This window comes from Electrona antarctica (assembly GCF_951216825.1).
Source record: "Electrona antarctica genome assembly, chromosome: 12".
Lineage (NCBI taxonomy): Eukaryota > Metazoa > Chordata > Actinopteri > Myctophiformes > Myctophidae > Electrona > Electrona antarctica.
In genome coordinates this window covers 11,705,706-11,732,808 of record NC_136793.1, presented here as the reverse complement: position 1 = coordinate 11,732,808, position 27,103 = coordinate 11,705,706, and the positions used below count along the sequence as shown (strand labels likewise).

At 46.5% G+C, this 27,103-nt stretch overlaps 2 protein-coding genes across 2 annotated transcripts in view; one reads left to right on the top strand and one right to left on the bottom strand.

Annotated features, from left to right (window-relative positions):
- The window catches only part of prkg2 (protein kinase cGMP-dependent 2), a gene marked incomplete at both ends in the record, with an annotated part of 34,991 nt that extends 28,299 nt beyond the window's left edge, over positions 1 to 6,692 (bottom strand). The window contains 3 exons of the mRNA XM_079516064.1: positions 4,798 to 4,964; positions 5,672 to 5,883; positions 6,354 to 6,692. Coding sequence (XP_079372190.1) covers positions 4,798 to 4,964; positions 5,672 to 5,883; positions 6,354 to 6,692 — 718 coding nt within the window. The remainder of the gene's footprint in view (positions 1 to 4,797; positions 4,965 to 5,671; positions 5,884 to 6,353) is intronic.
- A 7,262-nt stretch (positions 6,693 to 13,954) lies between these two features.
- Positions 13,955 to 25,470, top strand: prlrb (prolactin receptor b). The gene is made up of 8 exons (XM_079516178.1): positions 13,955 to 14,136; positions 14,628 to 14,757; positions 15,207 to 15,379; positions 16,033 to 16,202; positions 16,902 to 17,043; positions 24,018 to 24,111; positions 24,197 to 24,266; positions 24,361 to 25,470. Exons 1-8 carry the CDS (start codon positions 14,073 to 14,075, stop codon positions 25,057 to 25,059), a joined length of 1,542 nt encoding a protein of 513 aa, XP_079372304.1. The 5' UTR covers positions 13,955 to 14,072; the 3' UTR covers positions 25,060 to 25,470.
- The last annotated feature ends 1,633 nt before the right edge of the window (positions 25,471 to 27,103 follow it).

Below are 27,103 nucleotides of genomic sequence, written 5' to 3'. Positions count from 1 at the left end.
CGAAATAGTGCTTTACCATGATTTCTACCATGATTGTTGACTTTTTTGGCAAACACAAGCAATATTAATCCATTGGCTAAGATTCATGGCACAGAAGGAACATATTTTCTTGAGCTTGCATATTGTCAAAATGGCTGCAAACATGAAAAAGAAAATACATTACATTTCCTGTCAGATCCTATTACCCAGGGGAGCAAACCACTCCTTTTTTGGATACCTGCATTTGCCATAACATCAAAGGTTGTCCACCAGAAATATCTATGACTCAATAGAATCACAACCTATATGGACACACCGGTCAATTTCTTTGCTGGAAATCCAATATGGCCACCACAATATTAGCCCCCATTAGCCTATAATGCGGGTGAATAGGGCAACATTTTTAACTGAGGGATATTTCCACGAAACTTCACAGGTTGATCAATGATATGAATACCATAATGGTTTGTATTGGAAGTTTCCATGATATCCAATATGGCCAAAACAATACTAGCACCCAGAAAATAGGTTTGGCTATAAATTCTGAACCAGATGAGCTATAAATACAAACTCATGGTTTCTAACCACGAGAGATATATAAATATTTTAGCCATAATTTCCCTCTATTAAGTATTATTGTTTTGGGGTGTTTCTTTGCAGAAAGACATCCCTCTGGCTGTATTTTGGTTTTGTTCTACTGTTTCTGTTGGCATTTCCTCTGTTTATGTTGACAATCATCCCTGGCAGGGACGTGCATCGCCAAGCCGGACATCCCTTCACTGAGTATGGATGGTCTCTCAGTGATGGGAATTCAGTCCCCTGTCCATCTAGAGCCAGCCTGGCCTATGCCAGAAAATCTGTTCATGTGCCAGGGACTGGAGACAAGATGCAGCAGGAGCTTCATTCCATTCCTGACTGGGGATGCATCACCATTATCTTGGACTCTGGCTGGCATCCTGTCATGAAAGGACGCGATGAGATGTCCCTGGACAGCCAAACTTGCCAGGGATCTGCCACAGGCCCTCACGATTGACTGTGTGAAAGGCCTTGGTGAGGTTGACAAACACCATATAGAGACCCTTCTGCTCTCTGCACTTTTCTTGCAGCTGGCAAATGGAAAAGATCATGTTACAGGTACCTCTGCCTCCATGGAAACCACATTGGGATCCAGGGACAACATTCTCAGCATGGCTGATTAGCCGGTTGAGGATGATTCTTGCTAAGATCTTTCCTGTGATGTTCAGGACTCAGGAGGGCTATACCATGATGGTTATCGCAGTATGCCCTGTCCCCTTTACTCTTGTAAACATGCACTATGGATGCGTCCTTGAAGTCTTGAGGGACTTCCCCCTATCCAGATTACCTGGTACAGGTGCCATGCCTCCATTCTTGTAGATGTCTGTGGGCAACCCATCACCTCCTGGTGCCTTTCCAGAAGTGGTTTGTTGGAGTGCTTTCACTGTCTCTGCACTGGTGGGTCAGCCAGATCAGCTTTGATTGGCAGCTGGGGTATCGTGGCAATATCCTCTTCGGAAATTGAGGACTCTCTCAATCTAAGACCTCACTGAAGTGCTCTTCCCAGTGTGCAGAGGAGAGGAGCGGACTGGAGTTGAGCCAGTGGTTTTGGGCCCATAAAGAGCACACAGAATGATGCATGCATCTGAGACATTCCCAGTCGGGAATGGAGTGAAGCATCTTGTCTCCAGTCCCTGGCACATGAACAGATTTTCTGGCAGCTTTTGATACAGCTACATGATATTGTCTTGTTCATTGACATAGGCCAGGCTGGCTCTGTAGATGGACAGGGGACTGCATTCCCGTCACTGAGAGACCATCGAGACTCAGTGAAGGAAGGGATGTCCGGCTTGGCGATGCACGTCCCTGCCAGGGATGATTGTCAACATAAACAGAGGAAATGCCAACAAACGGTAGAACAAAACCAAAATACAGCCAGAGGGATGTCTTTCTGCAAAGAAACACCCCAGAACAATAATATCTTTCGTGGTTAGAAACCATGAGTTTGTATTTCTAGCTCATCTGGTTCAGAATTTAGAGCCAAACCATTACTATAGTGTGGTTGTTTCTGTCAACCACACTAATGAATAATTACTATAGTGTGGTTGTTTCTGTCAACCACACTAATGAATAATTACTATAGTCTGGTTGTCTCTGTCAACCACACTAATGAATAATTACTATAGTCTGGTTGTCTCTGTCAACCACACTAATGAAGGTGAAATGTGTGTTCAGAGGAGCGCATATCTCCACCAGGAAGGGTTGAACTCCATATTTGGACAAGTCTGATGTCATCAAGATGACGTCATTACTTGTAGGTCTGTACCAATATATAAGTGGTGGTGTGAGCAACGTGACTGCATTCTGTTACAGAACAACGGTTGAGAAGTATAGATTTCCCAGCCTTGTCTTTGTGTGTAAAATGTTGAGGTGGACTGTGAATCTGAACGGACCAGGAGGATATTATGCAGCAGTGACCGTCGGACACAAGGTGTACGCGATTGGAGGGTGGAACATTAATGTGAGCAACAGTGACCAGGTTGAAGTTCACGTCTTGAACACAGTATCTTTGCGCTGGCGGAAGTTGCCTCTGATGACACCTGGAAGAGAACCTCACCTTGAGGATCCCTCCATGCGTTATGGCCACACAGCTGTGCTGATTGAAGATATTGTCTACCTCTGGGGAGGGTTGACTAACCCAGGTTACTGCAATGTGCTTCATGCGTTTGATGTCGACGCCCACAGATGGTTCAAACCACAGGTTTCTGGGACTGTTCCAACGGAGAGGTACCACCACTCAGCCTGTGTCTTGGGGAAGGTCATGTATATTCATGGAGGAAGGAACCAGACTTACACGAATGACAACTACAAGTTGGACACCACCACAATGGTCTGGTCGTTAATTAACACCAGAGGAACTCCACCTCCTGCTTCATTGTGTCACACTGCCACCATCATTGGGACAAAGATGTTTGTATTTGGAGGCTCTAAGGGTCAGTACCACAACACCATCAGAGTATTTGACACAGAGACCAACCACTGTGTGAACACACCTTCTGCACAGCTTCTTCCAGAAGGACGAAGCGGTCATTCAGCCTGTACCTACAATGAAGAGCTGTACATATTTGGTGGCTGGAACGGTAACCTGTTAAATGATGTGTGGAAATTCAGTCCAGAGACCTTCTCCTGGAAGAAGGTTAAACCCAAGGGGAAAGGACCGTCTCCGACGTCAAGGAATTGCTGTTGCATGATGGGAGATCGTATCATCCTCTTTAGAGGAGGAAACAAATCCACTGACCTGTATGTGTTAGACTTCAGTCCCAGCCTCAAGACATTATGTAAGCTAGCAGTTATTCAGTACGGTCTGGAGCAGTCGGACCTCACACATGACATCAGGTGGGAACTGGCAGCCATGACTACCAACAGCAACAACTGGAACAAATAACGTATTTTCTGGGTGCTAGTATTGTGGTGGCCATATTGGATATCATGGAAACTTCCAATACAAAAAATTATGGTATTCATATCATTGATCAACCTGTGAAGTTTTGTTGCCCTATTCACCCGCATTATAGGCTAATGGGGGCTAATGTTGTGGTGGCCATATAGGATTTCCAGCAAAGAAATTGACCGGTGTGTCCACATAGGTTGTGATTCTATTGGGTCATAGATATTTCTGGTGGACAACCTTTGATGTTATGGCAAATGCAGGTATCCAAAAAAGGAGTGGTTTGCCCCCCTGGGTAATAGGATCTGACAGGAAATGTAATGTCTTTTCTTTTTCATTTTTGCAGCCATTTTGACAATATACAAGCTCAAGAAAATATGTTCCTTCTGTGCCATGAATCTTAGCCAATGGATTAATATTGCTTGTGTTTGCCAAAACAGTCAACAATCATGGTAGAAATCATGGTAAAGCACTATTTCGGGTAGCCACCATCTTGTAAATATGCACAATAAGGGTCCAGACACACATGAAAATAGGTATTCCATTGAGTCTCTCATGGTCAGAAACCATGAAATAGACACCAAGTTTGCATTTCTAGCTTATCTGGTTAGAGCCAAAACCTATTTTGTTGGTGCTAATAATGTGGCGGCCATATTGTGGTGGCCATATTGGATTTCATGGAAACTTGCATTACAAAAAATGTCCGTATTCATATCATTGATCAACCTGAGAAGTTTCGTGGAAATATCAATCAGTTTAAATTGTTGCCCTATTCACCCCCCATTATAACTAATAGGGGCTAATATTGGGGGCGGCCATATTGGACTTTCGCAACAAAATTGACCGAGTTGTCCATATAGGTTGTGATCCTATGGGGTCATAGATATTATTTCTGGTGGACAACTTTGTATGTTATGACAAATGCAGGTTTCCTAAAAAAAGGGTGGTTTGCCCCCTGGGTACTCCCCATTTCCTGTCAGTCTACTGTCTGTCCCTCCATGAAAAAAAATATAAAATAAAGGCGAAAGCCACAAAAAAAACATTTTAAAGACATTACGTCAGACCACAGCTGATCAGTCTATATAAGACCTTACACCACTCAGTTCACACGGGTGTGATTTTTTAATGTAAAATAGGGCTCAAGTAGTTAATGGTCAATAAAAAAATTGCAAGTCATGGTTATTTAAAAAGTACTGTACATGCCCCATAGACATGTGTTATGATGAGTGGGCGAGCTACCTGTAGCAACATGGCCGCCATGTGGTGACGTCACTCTCCATTGGCCAGCAGCGCGGGCAAGCCATCTAGCCTTTCTTATATATATATATACACTGTACATCCATGTGCTCATATACCTGCCAGCACAAACAGATGGTTGCCAGGCTCTCCCTGCTTGGTGACGTAGTCTCCCTGCTGGTAGGTCCTCTCGTACATGCACTCCACCATGTCTTTGATCTGCTGCAGCTCCAGCCTCTTCAGGTACTGGTTCTTGTTCAGGGCGTCCGTCAGCAGCCTCTTCACACTGTCACGCACGCACACGCGTGCACGCGTGCACGCACACGCACACACACACGAATGACAACATTAGCACTCTGCATGAGAGGGTATCAGATTATAGATACAGTAGGTGTAGCAGAGTGCCTATAAATGACCTAAAAAAAGTGAGTGGCTCACGAACATTCGGTGAAAATACAAAATACTACAAGCTAAAGTGAGGGTATTGGATGCCAGCTTGTACATCTGCTATTTTTGAACAATCCTGAAAGTTTTTTGAATCATTTTGAATAAAGAAACAAACAAAAACGGATACAGAAACAGATACAGTTGGAGGCCATCGATATTGTCCTTTTCTTTTTGCTGAGGTTTGCGTGATCTGCGCAAAAGGACAGTTAACCCATTTTGGGCGGGAACCCCTTTTGGTGTTTTAAACATTATGTTATAATTTAGCTATTGAAAAATAGCAGATCTACAAGCTCATAGCGCGCCACCGAGTGGCGCGCTACGAGCTTGTAGGTCTGCTATTTTTGAAAAATCGTGAAAATATTTATTTCAGAAAACTGGAGGATTTAGAAGGATTTTTAAAAATTTTGAGGTCAGGCCTAAATGGGTCAAATGATAAGGGACAATATCGGTGGCACCCGACTGTACATATCAATGTGGGTGTCCTGGGCACGACAGCGTTGGATAACTACTGATTTAGAAGGCCTTTTGTGGAATCCCGTCTCTCACCTTGCGTCCTTGGGTACGCGTGCCTCCTCAAAGGAGAACCTGGGCAGGCAGCTGGAGTCGTAGGTCCTGGAGCTGGGCTCAGCCGACACGCCTGCCTTGGCCCCTTTCCTGCTGTTGAGGGTCTCCTTGACCGGACCGCCGAGGTTGGAGCCGTTCCTGACGATACCTTTCAGCGAGGGAGGCCGCACTGCCGCCGCCGCCGCCGCCGCTGCCTGGCCCGGTTCAAACCCCACCGCTGGGGCTGAGGGGTAGGGCTATCACCATCATGACATTTTACTTGACCAGTACTTGTCATATATGAATAAGTCGCGAGAGGGGGGGGGGGGGGGGGGTTGTATTGAACATAGCAACACAATTTAAACATTACATTTCTGTTTGGTATTTTAGGCTTTACAACCAGAAATTGCACACGACAGATATGAAAAATACATATCTTCGATATACAAAGAGAAATTACTGACAATAACTGGTACCAAAATAAAGAATGTAGGCCTACTATGGAGACAATAGGCCATTTAATAATGTTATAATTAAACATAATAATACAATATTAGTAAGTATGAAAAGGAAAATGATGCTGACAATCATGCAAATGCAAAATTGCGATTATATTTCCAATAACTAGGATGACAGGCTCCAGACCTACCGGTGGTGGTGGTGGTGGGGCCATGGTGGCCTGGCTCTTCAGCTGCTCCTGCAGCGCGTTGAGCTGGAGGCACTTGACCTGCAGCTCCTCGCTGAGCTCGGCCAGTGTCCGCGTCTGCCTGGCCAGCTGCTCCTGGAGACCCTTGATCTGGCGCTCCTTGGTGCGGAGCTCCTCGTCCCTCCTCCTGCCCTCCCTCTCCGTCTCCTCCAGTCTGGCTCTCAGGACGCCCAGGGGGGACGACGGCCGCGGGGGGCTCTTCTTGGGTCCGGCGGCTTGGTGTTGGGACGGCTCTTTGAGGGCCCTCCCGTTGGACGCGGCGCCGCCCTCCGCTCGTTTTAAACACTTGGACTTGACGGAGCCGTTCCCGTTCCCCATCTTGTCAACGTCGGGACCCCTGGCGGGGGGGAGAAAGGGCAGAGATTCTTCTCTTTTTTTCCTACGTCGTCGTTTACAGCAGGCGTTCCCAAACGCATCTCTCTGGCTCCCCGGGAGGACGTACTACTGACATGTGGCTCCTCGCCGGTCAATGTCACAGCTGTTTGAGAAACCCCTTGGTGTTTGATTTCAGACTAAAAAGGCTGACATGTCAATGAGGAACACTGGGAGAGAGAGAGAGAGAGAGAGAGAGAGAGAGAGAGAGAGAGAGAGAGAGAGAGAGGAGATTGAGTATGTAATGGTCTATGATTGTGTCTTGTCCATTTATTATTCAGAAGGCAGGAAGTATTGGGTTACATGAACAGTTACTTGTGCGAAATTGGAAGCAGTGCGCAAGTTAAACTCTCAATCTGAAATGTGTTGTGGGGGGGGGGGGGGGGGGGGTGAGAAGAAAAAATCAGTTTTATGTTAATCTAATTTTAAAGTATAGGCTACTGGCAACAGCACACGTTATTTAATTAAGGTGTGAATCATAGAAAAAAAAGTGACTCCCTATATAGTATGGCATGGTGTGTATGAGAAAAAATGTCAAAGGAACAATGCAGTCTTTGTTTGGGGACCACACCGCCAACTCACATACATACAGAAGACACCATTCATGAGATTCCTGTTGTGACAAAAGTGGAGGCTCAACTCGCCCATTATCCAATTCATTCATTTTATCAATTTTAAAAAGTGTGCAAAATGGAACCAAATGGGCATGTATAAGGGTCCATCCATTTGGTTCCATTTCGGACACAGAGTTCAAATTAGCTCAGGATTTGTACAGGGTATCATGATCACACAAATTGGTTAAACGAGAGTACTTTGTTACTTACAAGGTCTTCTTGGTCCGAGGATGGAAATAACGTCAACTCTGTGCGTCGGAGCATCAACGCGCGGCAGCACTGCAGCACCGTCTGGACGCGCTGCCTGCAGAAGACCACACACGCACTCCCCCGTCGGCAGTGGCAGGGCTCGACCCGCCATACGTGTTGTATTCCACTGGGATGCACCGACTATAACTGACTGCACTGCCTAAACAACAATGACCTTCCTTGGCCACTGGTCACACACTGTATACTGTGTGTATATACACACTACACAGAGACAAAGATGAAGATTTGTCAGTTTGCGGAGCTGCCTTTTACAGAGTGTTTATCATATATTGTTTAACAATTATGATTGTGGTTATGAGTATGATGTATATTTTGATAGTTTATGCCTCTCAACATATGTCATAATTGTACACAACACTTGCAGGGTGCAGGTCTCATGCCTGAGTGGAGAGTTCATCTGGGGCAAGTCACTAAAACACTTTAAGTTTGCAACAGCTGTGAGTTCATCCTGTCATATAGTACGGACAGTGACTTTTACCACTCAGGAATCCTTTTACAGATCAAGGACCCCTGTGGTAATTGCTGAGCCCTGTGGTAACTTGTTGACTGAGAGGCAACAGAGCCTTAAGGGCCAAAACACACACACACACACACACACACACACACACACACACACACACACACACACACACACACACACACACACACACACAAAGGAACAAGGTGACACCCACATGTTAGAAATGTATAAGATGGGACAGGGAATCAGTCAGGACTGAGAGAGTAAGTAAGAGACAGCAGAGAGATACAAGGGGGGAACCTAGGCGCGCTGCTTGGGACGAAGGCCTCAATATGCTGTAACTATGGAACGATGATATCTGTAACCTGTCTGTAAAACTGACCAATAAATGGAAAGAAGGATATGTGCATGCTTGGATCTCCTATTCATTTCAACAGCAACTTCAACAAAGGAATTAGGTAATCTCCACAGAACCCTGTAGAAAAGTGACATCAGTATGATTATTAATAATAACATCAAAGAAAATGCAGGTGTCATTTTGTTGTTGTGATGTGTTAATGCTTTAATGTTTTGTGTGTAAAGCACTTTGAATTGCCTTACTATATGGCTTACTATTTTAAAAGTCCTACACAGTCCATGGGTGGACAGGGGACCAAACTTGGCAATGGCACAAACATATAGTCAATGGCACAAACATATAGTCAATGGCACAAACATATAGTCAATGACACAAACATATAGTCAATGACACAAACATATAGTCAATGACACAAACATATAGTCAATGACACAAACATATAGTCAATGACACAAACATATAGTCAATGACACAAACATATAGTGCCAAAACGGCCTGGCCAATCAGCAGCAGCTATCCCGCCTCTAGCTGCTGCTGATTGGCCAGGCCGTTTTGTGGCCGGGCATCAAGTCTGCCTGAGAGTTCCCAGATGGGAGCAGGAGGGGGGAACCCAGTGTACTCTCTGCTGCCCCATCTGGCGGAGTCAGGTTACATAGAAATGCCAGTATACCAAGATGTACAGGCATGTACAGGTGCTGCAGTATGAAGTAGCAATGTAATTCTGGGGGGCCGTGGATGAAAAGGTTATTTATAATAATGAATTGCATTTTATAGCGTTTTTTTTCCCCAAGTGCTCAAAGCGCTTTACAATGGTTCATTCATTCATACATTGGGAGGTGAAGCGGCAAACAGTCGACGCCAGCATCCTCACTTCCCACATTCACACACCAATGGTGGCAAGCTCACACCGACCAACTCATTGGAGGCAATGTAGGGTTCAGTGTCTTGCCCAAGGACACTTCAACATGTGGACAGGAGGACCCACGATTCGAACCGCCGACCCAGGGATCATTGGACGACCTGCTCTACCTCCTGAGCCACAGCCACACGACAAGGGTGACCTGAGCCAAAGATGTTTGAGAACCACTGCCCAAGAGGCCTCAAGGGACCACGCAGGTTTCTCCAATCTGCTACTAACTTGGCACAAACACTGGTCAGGAATCTGGCGTGGTTAGCCCCTCTCGGGACCCCCGGTTGAGCTCTTTTCATCGTCCACCCGGAGGGTCCCTCTCCAGTTCGTGAGCACCCAATAGGACGCAGCTGTACATACGATCCGTTCAGGCCGTGCTGCGCTCAGCTTAAGTGGTCGTGAGATGTTTCAAAGAAGCATATATCTGCTATAGGAGACAACGGAAAACGCCAGAGAATTTTCATTTGGCGCAGAAGCCGTTAAGTATGACCGTTTTGGCAGCTCTGAAATTCTCTCTTCCTTCCTTCCCGACTTCCTTATTGACATCCCGAGAGCCACCGAGAGTGGCTACCTGCGCGTCCTTACGTTCCTGCCTCTGATCTGCTCTGTCTCAGCTAGCCAGCCACGGTGCTGGAGGCGGTACAATGGGGTGTCAATAAGGAAGTCAGGAAGGAAGGAAGAGATAATTTCAGAGCTGCCAAAACGGTCAAACAAAGTCACACACACACACACACACACACACACACACACACACACACACACACACACACACACACACACACACACACACACACTCATCAGCCCTGATGAAGACCGTATAGGTCGAAACATATCGGTTCAATAAAGTTTTCCTCCTTTTAACATTAAGTGTGCCCGGATCTCCTCTTTGTTCTATATCGATGTGTTATCCCGATTGATCCCAGGAGCACCTTTTTACTATTTTTACATTTTTTATACCTGCACACCTCCTGAGCACCTGGTTGCTTCCTTGCCTCTGCTAAGCATTACACTTGTTTACAAGAGGGTCCACCATGTTCATTTCATCAAAGATCTTGTAGCCTATATCAGCTGTTCGCTGTGCGCAATACTGTTGCGCTTTGAAGTATGAATGTCTCCTAGGGTGCACCTCACTAGCCAACTCACAAGAGGAGGTTGAATGAACTGAAACCAGCGCTCCCTAAAACAACAGGTTTGGAGATCTGTTGGGATTTGATTACATGAAACAGTCACCCGTGCAGTGGCGTGCACCCATGAGTCCTAAAGTTTGTAAACATTTAATTGGTCTATATAGTTAAAGGAGCATTCAGATTTTGGTGATTTGGAAAAAACCCTGGTCCGCCCCGGTAACAAGATGTGCACATGCACACGCTCTACAGTGGGGGAAGTACAACAGACCAACAGCACGTGCACCAAGGCCCCCCCCCCACTCGATCATGATTGGAGGAAGGCCCTTCTCATCCTGATTGGATGAAAGCTTTGCCACCCAAAGCCCAAACCAAAACTAGGGTTTTTTGACCCCAGGGGCTCACTGGGGACAGGGAGGAACTCCTTATATGGTCAGCACACTTTATAGTAGGGAGGATTATCCAAAAAATAAGTAAAAATAAGTGATATTTGAATTAAGTGAAATCACAGAATATACCTTTAATAATGTATTGTATTTTGGCTGTTGACCGATTTACCCTATTGTCCATTCCATTCTTATAATATAAACAAACATGACTAAATGAAGTCAATATTAATGAAGGTAAATTGTACCTGAGTGTCCCACATGTTCCACTTGCAGGATGCCTGCATCACTGCATGTCCTCTGAGGAAAAACGACTTTTATATTGCTATTTGCCAGAAATTACAATTCATGACATATGCAGGTGTTGTATCATTCTCTGACTGACTCACTGACTCCCCTACACGTGAACGCGCATGAATGCAAGCATGCTTTTTCTTTCTTTTTTCAGTTCCGCCAGCAGTTGGCGCCAGATAACCTATTTTATATCTATTTTATACCTCTGCGTGTGCGTAAGACTTTAGGCAGGCAGGCAGGCAGACAGGCAGGCAGGCAGGCAGGCAGGCATGCCTGCAGGCAGGCAGGCAGGCAGGCAGGCAGGCAGGCAGGCAGATAGATAGATGGTTGTCATAATTGTACCCCCTCCCAATCAGAGTGTAGAGTAGGACTCAGTAGGAGAGTAGCGACTGAGGTACCACGGTGCATATCACATAGCCAGGAGGGACAGTCGATCGTCATTGGCTGGCTGGTTGCCGAGCAACCTCTGGATTTAGCAGATAGTTTTCTGGCCTTTTTGATTGATTGATTTGTATGATGATTGATTTCATAGTATGCATATGGATACATTTCAAACGAAAGTTTTGGGGAAAAAATCCTGTTCGCAAAAACTACTAACTAAAGTTACTATAGTTACTGGATGGATGGTGGTCACTGGTTGGTCAACGCAACAGCGTGGCTTCACATAAAACAGTGATTATAACCTTTTTAATTTTACTATTGATCTTTCTTTTATGTGAGTAATAATGCATTAGGCCACGGACCCTCATTTGATGATATAGGCCTATTGTATCCATAGGACCCCAAACTAAGAACATATTATTGTTAGACATTAATTCCTATCTGTGTAACCGGGAAACTCTAAAATAGCCTGTACATTCTCTACTTGACTTGTGCAGTATTTATTTGTACATGCATAGTTAAATTAACTCATTTAGCTGCATGGGGACCCCAGACCCCAAGTTAACCTATTCTGGGCGGGAACCCCTTTTGGTGTTTTAAGCATTATGTTATGCTTTAGCTGTTGAAAAATAGCAGATCTAAAAGCTTGTAGGTCTGCCATTTTTGAAAAATCGTGAAAATGTGGCGCAAATCTTTGAATATATATTCTTTCAGAGCGAACGTTTTTAACTCAAATCTTTGCTTCTGCAGGGGGTCCCTGTAACAACATATTTAGAGATGGGGGTCCACAGCCAAATACAGATAATTCTGGGGGTCCTTGACATGGAAAAAGGTTGAGCACCACTGACATAGAAACATAGGATTTTCAGAAAACTGTCATGATTTAGAAGACATTTGTAGAATTGTCAAACCACTGTAGACATAGAAAATGGTCCACAGATAGACAACCAACTAGCCAATCGCTGCTTGGCTGTATCATACCTGCCTGACATCAGTGTCACAGGCTCCACCTTGAGGACTGGATGTTCAACACACCTGTCTGAGATGTTAAGAGTTACTTTATATGGCTGACATAATCACCCTTTCTTTTTCGGTTTCTTTTAACAGAAGTATGTCTCTCTTGCCAAGGACAAGGTCATCATTCATTGCATAGAAGAGATCAAGCTCTCCATACCGTCCAGGTGAGTGAAGAACCACATCTCATTTTATTGCTTGTGTTTTCAGGCCTGAAGTAAAACAAGTATAAACAAAGGGAAACAAACTTAGGAAATATGCAAGTATATCCTACATAGTACAGTTAGGTAGGTTGACATACAATTGAGTACGTTGGACCTATTTTCTTTGTTTTTAAATAAACAGTGTTTTCAGTGTATGCCAGGATTTCAGAGGTCACTATAGAGGCAATATAATTTTCCGTCTTCAGATAGTGTCTCTCTTGGTTTCTCTCCTCTGTGTGCATACAGTATGTAAGTTTATGGGTTTCTCAGCTCTTTCTGGGTCAGTGTGTCAAAATAAAAGTTAAGAGGCATATAATAGCAATGGATTAAACTTGTCTAACGTTAGACAAGTTTTATCTAATCATGGACGTACGAACATGATTGTGCTCACCTCTAACCTCTAAGCTAACCATTAACCGTCATGACTTTCTTAAACCCTATATAGCTCATTGACCAGGGTCCTCCAGGGGTCTCTAGTTGGCCCCCTCCTTTTTTCCCCTCTACACCAAGGGTCTTCATTCAACAGGGGCTCCCCGGGGCGAGCATAAGAATGAGTGCAATGCAAAATACATATTTTAGATTTACCACCTACTGTATATGTCTTAGCCCATATGTGGGAAACACATACAGAGACTGTCTGTGTCACTTGTTTTCCCTCCACAACAATTGTTTCAGGTAGCAACACCGAGCATAACACCTCATTAACACCAGTGGTGGAAGAAGTACTCAGATTTTGAAAGTAGCTATACCACAATATAGAAAAATACTCTGTTGGTTGCACAACAAATAATTACTTTGGTATACAAGTATTGGCATCAAAATATACTTAAAGTACCAACGGTAAAAGTAGGCCTACTCAATATCCAGGATGTCCCATTTCACAAGTTTTTGTCAAAACCGTTTATAAATAGCCTATAGTGTATATATTGTAATAACCAAATCAGCAAAGTAAATTGTAACTTCAAATAGTTTTAGTGGAAGATAAAGTAACTTTATCTTCCACTTCCACTACAATTATTTTACACTACAACTCGGAGACAGATTGTAGCCTACTTTATGTTTCTGAGTTGTAGTGTATAAGTGTAGTATAGAAGTAGCCTACCTAAAGAAAAGTAAAGCATTGAGTAAATGTACTTAGTTACTTTCCACCACTAACACATAATAGGCCTACCAACATTGTCACTTCCTTTTTCCCATTGCATATTACAGCATAGCTTTGTACAAGGATGAGAAGTACAAGGATGAGAAGCTCTAGGATGAGAAGAGACCTTGGTGTGAAACTGTTGTTGTGGCTTCTCTTCACAGCTCTAGGATGAGAAGAGACCTTGGTGTGAAACTGTTGTTGTGGCTTCTCTTCACAGCTCTAGGATGCCATTGTGAGTTGAAGTTTCAAGCAATTTATTCGCATTGTGGCCATTTTTTGTGACATAAACATAACATAGCATTTTTATCTGACACAAAATATCCACCATGTGAATATGGTTGGGCTAATTTTAAAATAAGTTGGCCACGCACGCACGCACGCACGCACGCACGCACGCACGCACGCACGCACGCACGCACGCACGCACGCACGCACGCACGCACGCACGCACACACACACACACACACACACACACACACACACACACACACACACACACACACACACACACACACACACACACACACACACACACACACACACACACACACACACACACACACACACACACACACACACACACACACACACACACACACACACACACACACACACACACACACACACACACACACACACACACACACACACACTCTCTCTCTTTAGTTTTCAAAGTGGGAAGGTTTTAGGGCTAATGCTTATTATTATTGGTGTGATTGGCAGGTGTATCTTCCCCGGAGAAACCAGTTCTCATTTGCCGGTCCCCTGACAAGGAGACTTTTACCTGCTGGTGGGAACCAGGCTCTGATGGGGGACTCCCCACCACACATCGCCTCTTCTACCAGAGAGATGAGTGAGGATGAAATTACCAAAAGTGCTTGATCCGTATAAATCAATGTATTCCTTTTGCTCTGCCATCTGATAAGTTGCAATCCAGCAGAAGTCAAAGTGAAACAAATTGTCAGTGGGAGACTGGGAGCTGTGAAGTTGAGAAATACTGACAGATTTGTATTCATACTCAGTCAACTGATCACACACACACACACACACACACACACACACACACACACACACACACACACACACACACACACACACACACACACACACACACACACACACACACACACACACACACACACACACACACACACACACACACACACACACACACACACACACAAAATAACTGAGCAGTTACAATGCCGACCTTGTGGTATACAAGCACACAAACACCCCGGTCAGCCTTTCTTTCGCCCGTATCAGTGTCGCTAAAGGTCTTGTTTTGTATATATTGCACAGTTTGGATGGAATACACGAGTGCCCAGATTACCAGTCGGCAGGGAGGAACTCGTGTTTCTTCAACAAGGGTCACACCAAGATATGGGTCAACTACAACCTGACGGTGGTGGCATCCAACGCCCTGGGGAGCGCCACCTCCGACCCGCTGGACCTGCTGGACGTCACATACATTGGTGAGCTGCTGCTCCTGCAGATCAGCAATCTGTAGATCAGTGCTTCTCCGCAGTGTTGATTTCGACAGCAGATTTTGATTTAGTTTAGTCTTTTGGAGAAGAAAAATCATTTGGTTTTAGTCAGGTCACCCCCATAGACGATTTGTGTTATTAAATGTTTTAAAACATATATTCAAATGTTGTCAATTAATTAATTTAATAAATAGAAATGTAGCATTTATGTAATTCATGGTTATTTATGATTTGTATGCTATATTAAACGGGACCCGCTGGAACTCCCTCAAGGGCACGAGGGATGACTGAGCATGCTAAATCTGAAATAAATGTAAATAAAGGTGACCTCATTTACCTCCCAAGTACACCCTGCATGTCTTAAAGCTTGCATCTGGTCAAGTTTAGTTTTAAGGTTTGGTGTGGTTTAATTAATTAATTAAATTAAAGGCGGTGTAAGCGATGTGTTTCTCTGTTAAAAAGAAAAGTTTAAGCTCTATATTCTGATAGTAAACATTGCTATTGTGTGTGTGTGTGTGTGTGTGTGTGTGTGTGTGCGCGTGCACGTGTGTGTGTGTGAGTGAGTGTTGGGTGGGCAACTTCATTTAAAATGAGACCAACCATATTCACATGGTGGCCTTTGGCTTTTTGTGTGCACACAGTGCAGCCCAGTGCTCCTGAGAATGTGACAATGATTGTGGAAGAGGAGAGCGGGGAAGGCCCACGTCTGCTGATCAAATGGGAGCCCCCTCGTGACACGGACCCCCGCTCTGGGTGGGTGACCATTATCTATGAGCTACGGGCCCAACGAGAGGATGACAAGGAGTGGGAGGTGCGTGAAACGCAATTAAAGAATGACCTCAGCCAATGGATCTCAAAGTAGGGTCCGGGGGTCCACAGGGGTCCTTGGGGGGTGCCCTCAAGTGAGGAACTGTTTAATTCCACTATTACATTATTTCGCTGGCTAGAAAAACCAAACATTAAATGTCCATAGACTTGGCTGCTATTCTGTTTGTTTAAAGTGCTCTAAACAAACGTCCATATTTAGCTGCCATATGACGTAACTCCGAAAGCCAGAAGACAACACAAATGGTCTCTTATACAGAATGTTTTCTGCAGCCCAAAACATCATTTTGTGTTTCCTTGACATGAAAATGTTTGAGAACCACATTGATCATCATCAGAACAACCACACCTCTTGCCAGATAGAAAGTGTATATTGTCTGCCATTTGATGCAGGTCTGGTATGTAAATACAATTCTGGATAAGCTGAATGAAGCCTGATTTATACTTATGTGGCATTTAAAAAATAGCCAATCTGCAAGCTTGTAGATTGGCTATTACTTGGAGGGAATTAAGGGAAACATCATTGTACGACAGTATATTAAGTATTAACCACTTGAGGAAAGAATGTTGAACGTCTGCCAAATCTTTTTGAAATGAGCAGATCTCCAAGCTAAAACGTTGGATCTATTAAATGTTTGCCTATAATAACATGCCCAAAATAGCTGAATGTTTTGTTCGTCTTTAGGAGTACACGTCAGGCAGGCAGACACATTTCAGTGTCTACAGCGTCCACCCCGGGTATGTGTACATGGTGCAGGTGCGCTGTAAACTAGACCACGGCTACTGGAGTGAGTGGAGTTTCACCACCTACACAGCAGTCCCTGAAGGTAAGCCTTACTCCTGTTGATCTTTGGTAGAACCTTGGGTTAATTTAAACTAAACTGCACGAGGAAGCTCGCTATGAAGATTGCGTCTTCTGACGTGATCACAGAAGCATTCTAATACACTCACAGGCAATCCATTGGCTGGGTCTGAGACTAAGGTGCACCTTGACCACCCCCCCAGGTAAAGGTGATAAAGGTGCCAATAAACCAATTAGTCTCCACTTCTGTGTAACTTCTCATGAAGATCACATGCATTGCTACAAAGTCTTGACTTCAGTGTGTTTGAGTTTACTAGGACAGGAGCGAATTCTGGTTCCACAAACTGCACCACTGGTGAGTTCCTGACTTTGAGGTTAAGAATTTCCTTGCACTATAAAATTCTATTCTGATAATCGGACGGCCAGCAAACGGCCCTGATTAAAAATCTAGCGAAAGCTACACTATATTCTAGTGACAGCTAAGCTAGCTACTAGCTACAGCTACGCTGGCTACTAGTTGGACGGCCAGCACACGGCCCTGACTAGCCACAAGCCTGCTAAAGCTAAGCTAATAACAACTTAGCTTGGTTCCTGCAAAAGGACGCCCGGTGCTAGCTATTGTTAGCATCCCGCTAAGCTACCCTCCCCTCGTACTACTCCTGCTAACGGCCTGCAGAACGCTAAAGCAGTGATGTCGGGGAAGAGCAGAAACCAACGTCGCAAGGCTAATGATAAGCCCGCGGTGCTGCAGAAGCACTGTGAGACATGCTCCAACTGGATGGCCGGCGAGGACAAACACGAGGACTGTGTCCGTTGTTTGGGCCTGCAGCACGCTTTCGACGCCGTTCATAACCCGGGTGCCTGCTCCCTGTGTGACGGCGTCGACGCACGCATCATAACCCGCAGGCTAGTGCGTGCTAAGCAGTTCTTCGACGGAGCCATCCGACAACCAGAACCGGCAGACGACCGAGAGGTGGCCGATCAATTGGCGGAGGAGAGACGGGACGCATTGGACCCCGCTCGTTACTCTGAGGGTGATTATGCCGACCTACCGTCTACTTCCCGCGCGAAGCGGGCGGTTAAGAAAGCCAAACAAGCAGCTAGGAAAGCTCTGGCTGACGAGGTTACGGCTCCAGCGGCTGCCGAAATCCCGCACTCCCCGCCTCGCCAACGTACGAGGCGCACAGATCGTCCTTCCCCTGTCGAGCAACACGCCGGCGATGAAGAACAGTCCTCGGAGGGAGACCGGAGCCAGAGCTCCAGCGGTAGCTCCTCTTCTTCCTACTCTGAGGGCTCTTCTGAGAGTGAGTCAGAATCGGAGTCTGAGGGACGCCTCAGAGCCACTCTCATCGCAGGAATGCCGCCTCAGACGGCGGCCCGGACTGAGCCCAAGCCCCGGGCTGGGACTGAGGCTCTGGCTACAACAGCTCCGGATGAAACCGAGCCACAGAGCACGGCGGTGCCTGACACGGCACCCCAGACCGATGCTCAGAACCGAGCCCCTGCTCGGTCCCGAGTCGTCCTCGAGATGGACAAGTCAGAGCTGATTGATGTCTTCAAGAAGGCTACTGAACGCAGCGGTCTAACGTGGCCAGCTGAAGCTACTCCAGCGGCGGCTGCGACGGACACGGCCTGGGATGATTTCGGTAAGGATCCGGACGCTCCCCGAGCCAAACAGATCCTACCCTTGGCTAAGGGTTTCACGGGGGCGCTCGGTGAATCCTGGGAGCACCCCTACACCCACTCCTTCCTACCCACACATAAGAAAGAGCTTGATTGTGTCGCCATGAAGAAAGTGGGTCTGGAATCTCTGCCCGAGATGGACAGATTCCTGGCTTCTCATCTCCTACATGTCCCCGAAGTCGCCCCACCAAAGGAGCCGAAATTCGCTCTCACACAGGAAAACGACATGTCCACAATGGTGAAGAAGGCATACGCGACGCTTACGGGCTCCGTGAAAGCCATCAACGCCATCACACTACTCCAGGGCTCTGTCTCCCACATTTTCAAAACATCAGGAGAGGCATTGAATCTGGAGCAGCTCTACGAGCTACGGAGGCTCCATAAAGAGGCGCTCGCGCTGACAAGGTACAACACGGAGATGACGGGAAAGGCAATGGCTACTCTAGTAGTACTAGAACGGGCTAGATGGCTAAACCACTCCGAAACCAAAGAGAGAGCCTCTCTCCTGGACCAACCCATCCTGCAAGACAATCTTTTCTCTGGCACGGTGGCCGATCTCACGGCCAGACACGAAGATAGAGAGAAAAAGAAGCAGGCGGCGCAGGCTTTCATGCCGACGGAGAAAAAGCCTCCGCCAGGTAACAAAAGAAATAGATCCTCGTATGGCCGCTCTATGAACCGGAGGGACAACGAGAGGGAGCGCGGCTCCAGGCCTCCTTTCAAGGCTCCAGCGGCTGCCAGAGCCCCCTCTGCTTCGGGAGGCCAGTACCAACACCAACACCGACAACAGTCACAGCAGGATCGCAAGAAGGACAACGGGCCTCACGGCCAGCCTCCTTCCGCGGCGGCGGGACGGAAGCGTCAACGCCACGTGCACAACAACAACAAGCAGCAGCGTAAATGACACTGCGCCGAGCCTCGGGGAGACGTTGATGGAATCCGTCTCCCTCCGCCCCCACGTTCTGGGAAGAGCTTACGCTGGCGGCGTAGTAGCCTCGGGCTTTACGCCACTAGCGCAGAGAGCACCGGACAGAATGAGCGTTGTTGCACCGATTTTTGCGAAAAAAATGTCGTTGCATACTGTACCTCCCCTGTCCCCCTCCCTGATTCAAATAAAAATGTTGTGTGGAACAAAATGTTTGAATCCTTGCCAGAACACACAGGGTATGAGCCCACTGCCACGCAGGTCAATGAAACGACCCGCGGCAGTCGGACGAAACGCAGATATTTTGACAGCGCATCAGAGCGCTGCAAAAAGGCACAAGCACCATGCCAGTTTGATGGCCCCGTCGCTAGGGGGCGCCGTTTTACCACGGCTGAACATGGTGCCAGTGTTAACCAAGGTAACACAATGCCTGCCGCGGGAGGCACCCACTCTAACTCAAAAAAGAGTAGGGCTGACAATAAATCCTCTGACGCGGTGCGTTTCAAAATGGATAGAGTGCGGCGCACACACCTGGGTGGTGGACACCGTGAGGAAAGGCTACAAGCTGCAGTTCTCCGCAGAACCACCCACATTCGAGAAGATAATATTCTCTCAGGCAAGCGGACAGGCAGCCGTCATTTTGCGAAACGAAATAATTTCCCTGCTGGCCAAGAATGCCATTCAGGAAGTACCTCCAGATCAGAGCCTAAACGGTTTCTACAGTCGGTATTTTCTGGTAAAGAAAAAAGGGGGGGGGATGCGTCCTATTCTGGACCTCCGAGCCCTCAACCGATATCTGAAGGATTTTCGTTTCAAGATGCTGACAAATGCGGCACTGTTACGCATGATACGCAAAGGGGATTGGTTCACGTCAGTGGACCTCAAGGACGCCTATTTTCATGTCCCGATTTACCCGCCGCACAGGAAGTTCCTGCGGTTCGGGTTCGGAGGACGGGTTTACGAATACCTAGTTCTCCCTTTCGGGATGTCCTTGAGCCCCCGAGTGTTTGTGAAGTGTACTCAAGCGGCCATAGCCCCTTTGAGACAACGGGGAGTTCGCATAGCGAGCTATATCGACGACTGGCTCCTGCTTGCGCAGTCGGAAAGCGAGGCACGACTCCACACCAGCTGGGTAGTGAGTCACCTGCAGTCTCTGGGTTTCAGTCTGAACTACGAAAAGAGCGTGCTCATACCAGCGAGGTCAACAGACTTCATAGGTTTAACACTGAACTCTGTCTCCCTCACGGCTCGGCTGTCACAGGACAGAATGACTTCCGTTCTGAAGTGCGCGAGCTCGTTCCAGGTGGGACGCAGGGTCCCTTTTCGTACGTGCCAGAAAATGGCGGGACTCATGGCTTCTGCTATAACCGTGTTACGGTTAGGCAGACTGTACATGAGACCTTTTCAGAGGTGGATGCTCTCACTCAGGGTGCCCAACGATCGCCGTCATCGCCTGGTTACAGTCCAAACGGAGTGTATATCGGCGCTGCATCCATGGAGAGACAGGTCATTTCTTTCCGAAGGGGTGTCCATGGGTCTGGTCGTGTCGAGGAAGATCATCACTACGGATGCCAGTATGACTGGGTGGGGCGCCACCCACGAGGGCAGAACTGCCAGGGGAGTGTGGGGCGACGAACTGAGGACCGCCCACATCAACTATCTAGAGCTGATGGCAGTATGGTTAGCCGTACGACACTTCGAACCCCTCATCAAGGATTGTCACGTCCTGGTCAGGACGGACAATACGACGACCATGTGCTACGTCAACAAGCAAGGGGGACTACGATCCCGCCTGCTGCATGCGCTAGCACAAGACCTGACTCTGTGGTGCGACACACATTTGAGGTCAATCAGAGCCTCCCACGTCCCGGGGATACTGAACAGGGGAGCGGATCTTCTGTCCAGAGGGAGGTGCCACTATGCGGACTGGTCCCTACACGACGCGGTGGCAGCTCAGCTCTGGGACAGGTTCGGCCGACCACAAGTGGACCTGTTCGCCTCGGGGGAGAACGCGAAATGCCCGGAGTTCTTCTCCATAGCGGGACAGGAGTCTCTGGGCCTAGACGCGCTAGCGCACGTCTGGCCCGGAAGTCTGCTGTACGCGTTCCCTCCCATTTCCCTGATATCTCCAGTCCTGGAGAGAGTGAGAACCCAGGGCCTAGCGGTAATACTGATAGCTCCAGGGTGGGGCTCTTGGAGGTCGGAGATATCACCTCTCCTCTACGACCATCCGTGGCAGCTCCCGCTGCGCAGGGATCTGCTGACGCAAGCGAAGGGGGAAATCTTCCATCCACGGCCGGAAGACCTGGATCTATGGGCTTGGCCCGTGAGAGGATGAACCTTGACGCGGAAGGCCTGCCGCAGAGTGTCATCAACACTATACAGAGTGCGAGAGCTCGGTCAACCAGGGAGGCCTACGACGGGAGGTGGCGTGCGTTTGAGAAATGGTGTCTACAGACGCAGGCGGTGCCTTTTCAGGCATCTGTGAAAGTGATTCTGTCTTTCCTTCAGAGTCTGATGGACAAGGGCCTGTCTTACAACTCCCTGAAGGTCTACCTGGCGGCTATTTCGGCCTGCCATGTTGGATTCGGGAATGGCACTGTCTGGGTGCACCCTCTAGTGCGTCGGTATATGGCCGGTGCGATGCGCCTCCTCCAGGTACCGAAGTCTATGGTTCCTTCGTGGGACCTCGCGCTGGTTTTGGACTCCTTGTCTCGACCGCCATTCGAGCCGTTGGCGTCAGTGGGGCTGCAGTTTTTGTCGTTGAAAACGGCGCTACTGCTGGCGTTGGTGACTGCTAAACGGGTCGGTGACATTCACGCTTTTTCAGTAAGCGAGGAGTGCACACGTTTTTCCGTGGACAGGACGAGGGTGGTCATTACGACCAACCCGGCTTTTGTGCCTAAGAACCAGTTGACCACCTGTATACCGGTGGACCTGGTGGAATTCTGTCCTCCTCCTTTTTCCTCGGCAGAGGATGAGAGGAGGCATACTCTGTGCCCTGTACGGGTTTTACGAACTTACATGGACAGGACGGCGGCACACAGGAAGACAACTCAGTTGTTTGTGTCCTGGGCCCCCAAGACCTTGGGGAAGGCAGTATCCAAGGTGAGGATCTCACAATGGATAGTGGAAGCCATAGAACGATCTTACTCGGCCAGGGGTTTGCAGCCTCCCATAAGGGTGAAGGCGCACTCCACGAGGGGTATGGCGACGTCCTGGGCTCTCTCCAGGGGAGTGTCTATCCAGGAGGTGTGTACGGCTGCGAGCTGGGCATCCTCCTCGACGTTTGCCAATTTTTACAGATTGGATGTGACGGCTGCGCCAGTGGCGCATGCTGTCCTCAGCGTGGCTTCAAAGTAAGGTTTGGATCTATCGGGCCTCTGAGTGGAGTGGCCCTGGGTCCGAGGTTCCTTCCTTTTTCCGCCGGCTTTTTGAGCCGGGTGGTTTTTCGCTCCCGTCACCCTACAGGCAGAGGTCGGGACCCGTGAGTCTAGACTTTGTGGTGGCAAGAAGGGAGTGTATCGGGTCTTCATAGCGAGCTTCCTCGTGCAGTTTAGTTTAAATTAACTATAGGTTACGAAGGTAACCCTGGTTAATTAAATAAACAAGCGAGGAAGCTCGCCAAAACGCCCTTCTTGTAGGCAATGCCTCATGAGAAGGTTCCACATGTTTGAAGTGGAGACTAATTGGTTTATTGGCACCTTTATCACCTTTACCTGGGGGGGTGGTCAAGGTGCACCTTAGTCTCAGACCCAGCCAATGGATTGCCTGTGAGTGTATTAGAATGCTTCTGTGATCACGTCAGAAGACGCAATCTTCATAGCGAGCTTCCTCGCTTGTTTATTTAATTAACCAGGGTTACCTTCGTAACCTATAGTTATACCTGGCCATATATTGTATATCATTATCGTCGTATCTGTTCCTTATGTGCTCTCGCCACTCTGATATAGAGAAACTAGTGATTCTATTCACATTTCACTCTCACTGTATGGTGAAACAGGTTTCATCAAATATTTGGACGAACGGAATTGTCAAGTTGTGAACTTGGAAGTGAAGCGTGTGTGTGCACATTCCAAATATGTAAGTCTACTATGGAGCTCTAAAACAAGCGTATGCTCCTTCTTTCTTATTGATGTTTGCCTTGACGTCCTAACCTGACTCCGCGGAGTGGTTATTGACGTCCAGCACCTGGCCTAAATACGGGCGAAAGATGTGCACACAATCCTCTCTGTGAATACATTCCAAAGTATATACAACTCATGGTCTCAGCTTTAAGTCCCTCTTCGGAGTAAAACAAGCAGATATTACATTGTTCTGATAAGATTTCATTATCATTATTATTATCATATTAGGCCTATTATTATTATTATTATTAAAATATTTTTCAGACACTGTCAAGGAGAGCCCAGAGAGGATTTTGCTGTCCATTTTTACATGTGTACTTTTGGCAGTGGCATGTACCTTGGTCATGAAGAGGAAGTGGTATGTACAGTATAAAAACATAATTCCGCTGTTTATCAAAAGCAAAAGTTTGGAGAAGAACGTCACTTGTGACTTTCCATTTCAGTGTGAAGCAATGTCTTCTGCCGCCTATCCCTGGTCCAAAGATAAAAGGATTTGATGCTGACCATCTGAAGGTAACGTCACATTACTATTTCTTGCAGATCAGAAAGGGGGAAAAAAGGGTTTCCCTGATATCAACAGTGAAGTAATTCTATATATTCTTTTCAGAGAGGACACTCAGAAGATGTTCTCAGTGCCTTGATCACCAACCAGATTTTCCCTCCTATGGTGGCCTGTATGGACCAGAATGAAGAGCATCTAATCGTGTTGGACAGCGAAGACAGAGGTCCGGGTTCCCACGAGAACCAGGAGATACGGAGAAGCCTGATCACTCCCAACTTGTACTCTGTCTCCGACGCCCACGGTCATATGCCAACCACTGTCCAGAGCAACATGGAAAAGGCTGTGGAGCAAAATGAGGCACACGTTCCAAAAAGCAACAAATGGCCGCCTGGGAAAACCTTGTCTGCATTAGAGCAACTGAAGCTATTCACGCCACAGACGTCAGCCAGTGAACGGTACACAGAGACCCTGTCAAATCATGGCAGTAACAGCATTGCCTGCGTTGCTGAGACAATTGTGGGCCCTTTTGCAGACAATGGTTACGTGGACGTTCGGACGAATGAGGAAAGCGGGAGACAGGAAGACTATAGTAGAGTCAGTGGAGTGAACAGTGACAATGCACTGTTCCTCCAGAGAGACCCTGCACCGCTCAACATCGCATGTAAAGAGAAATGCCACCACGCAGGCGGCGTCAATCTGATGCAGTGCAGTAGGCCTCCTTTGACTGTCAGTTCAAAAGAGGGAGTGTGCATTGGAGTAGATAATGGCTATGTGGAAACTATTCCCCAGTTGCCTACAATGTAACATAATATGTCTTTGTGAAATAGCCTCCGCAACACATTTTTCTTTTTGTTTATCAAAAACTTATATATAAAAACTTGTAACTTTTCATTTGACATTATGGAACAAAGCATGTTTGGTCACATCCTGATGCATGTAGTGGACATGTCCCAGTCAACAATCAGAAGCAAACTGTAGATTATTTGGAAGTAGAGAATGTAAAACCCCCTTACTGAGAGCAGCCAATACACTTGGGAACCAAATGGGACCAGAGTGGAATGTTCAGATATGACAATGTTTGAACTTTTTGGTAAGGTCTGGCATGGGCATATTTGACATAAAAATCTATAATAAAACAAGGGAAATTCCACCATTCCACCACCATGCTTGCTGCAGTTCTGCCTGTGTGCATAGTAGACACTAGAGCAGCCCTTACACGGCCTGGGGGCCAAATACGGCCCTTTGGCTGACCTGTGAAAGGTTACTTGATAATTAGAAAATAAAACGGCATTTCTAATTTTACCGTATGCGTGGACTAAAACGGTATTGCTTTTATTTTGAAGCCTGCTTATTCATGTACACGCAATCTGTTTCCTGCATGCCGTGAATTGTGTGTGATTGACAACCAAGCTGTTTCCTTAGTTGCCACCCCCCTCCAGGAATGCTCCGCTCATGCCAAAAAAAGAAAGGTGGATGCCGAATGCAGAGGTTTCAACAAAATATGGAAGTATTTTTTTCCCTGAAGTCAGAGGTAGTAATAATAACACACTTACCAGCTTGTCAAAACAATGCCATTTACTGCTTTTTATATAGAAATAAAAAAATCAGACCCATCTGAAGTGAGTGGTGCAACAGTGACACTTGATAACGATCACGCTACAGTGTCACACAAATGCATCAAAAGTAGCAGATCCACATTCCACAAGCTCTGCATTTTCAACTGGTGGAACTGCTACTTTTGCTATTTTTGAATTTGAATGCTGTCAAGTATGTCATGAGAGCAGGACATAGTGACTTTTGTCTCTTATTGTTGACTTGTTGATGTCCTAATGTATGTGTACAACCAATTGTCTTTACATCATTTTTTGTATAATGCTTTTAGAATGTAATTGAAATGATGGAAAAGTTATTTGGGGTCCTTAATTATGCCTTTAAATGATGTCAGCAAATTGATGATCATCACAAGCTGTACCTCTTTTCTAATCAGACTCTGTCTATAGAGCGTCGCCCCCTACCGAGGGCCCAGGAAATGATTCTCCGTTCATTTTCCTCATATACTTTTCAAAATGTATTTATTTAAAGACCTTTTAGGCGTCGTACAAAGCCAACTGAAACACCATTTTTGGGCAAAAAAAATAATTAGAAAGAAGAAGAAAAACGGCAGGTTACAACACTTACAACACAAGTTTGCCCGTTATCTCTCATATCATGGCACCGCATCAATACAGCATGATATTCTGTACAAAATCTCATCCAACAATAACAAAATGTTTTATGTTTAGGGTCTGAGAGGATAATCAATCTCATAAGATTTTGCCGAATAAATTAACCTTAATATGGAAAGGGTTGAAAACCACTTCTATTGACCATCATGCAGACTGCGTCCATCTTGCTAGCAAGGTGATGACTAGGTGAAATGTCTCATTGACAGCCCATTCATCCAAACAGAAAAATCTGATTGTATTAAACAATGTTAAACTCAGCTGTACGAAAAGCTTGAATTATCCACTTTCAATCTGCAAAGTACTTCCTGTCAAGAAATCTCCTTGTAGGTGATTTTTTCCTAAGTGTTGGAGTTTGGAAGTGCTTGTCGAAGTCACTGAACGGCCCTGCGTACCACCTGTTTCAAATTGGCTCTTAATGCAGGAGGCAGCAGGACGTTGCTTTACTGATAACGAGCGCTTCCAAACTATGACACTCATCTGCAAGGAATTTCTAGCTCATGAAATGTCTACGGTGGACTTTTATGAAACAAACATTTTGCAGATAGAAAGAGGATAATTCAATCTTTTCGTACAGCTGCAATGTTGGTGATTTTAATGTTGTTTAATACAATCAGATAGGCCTT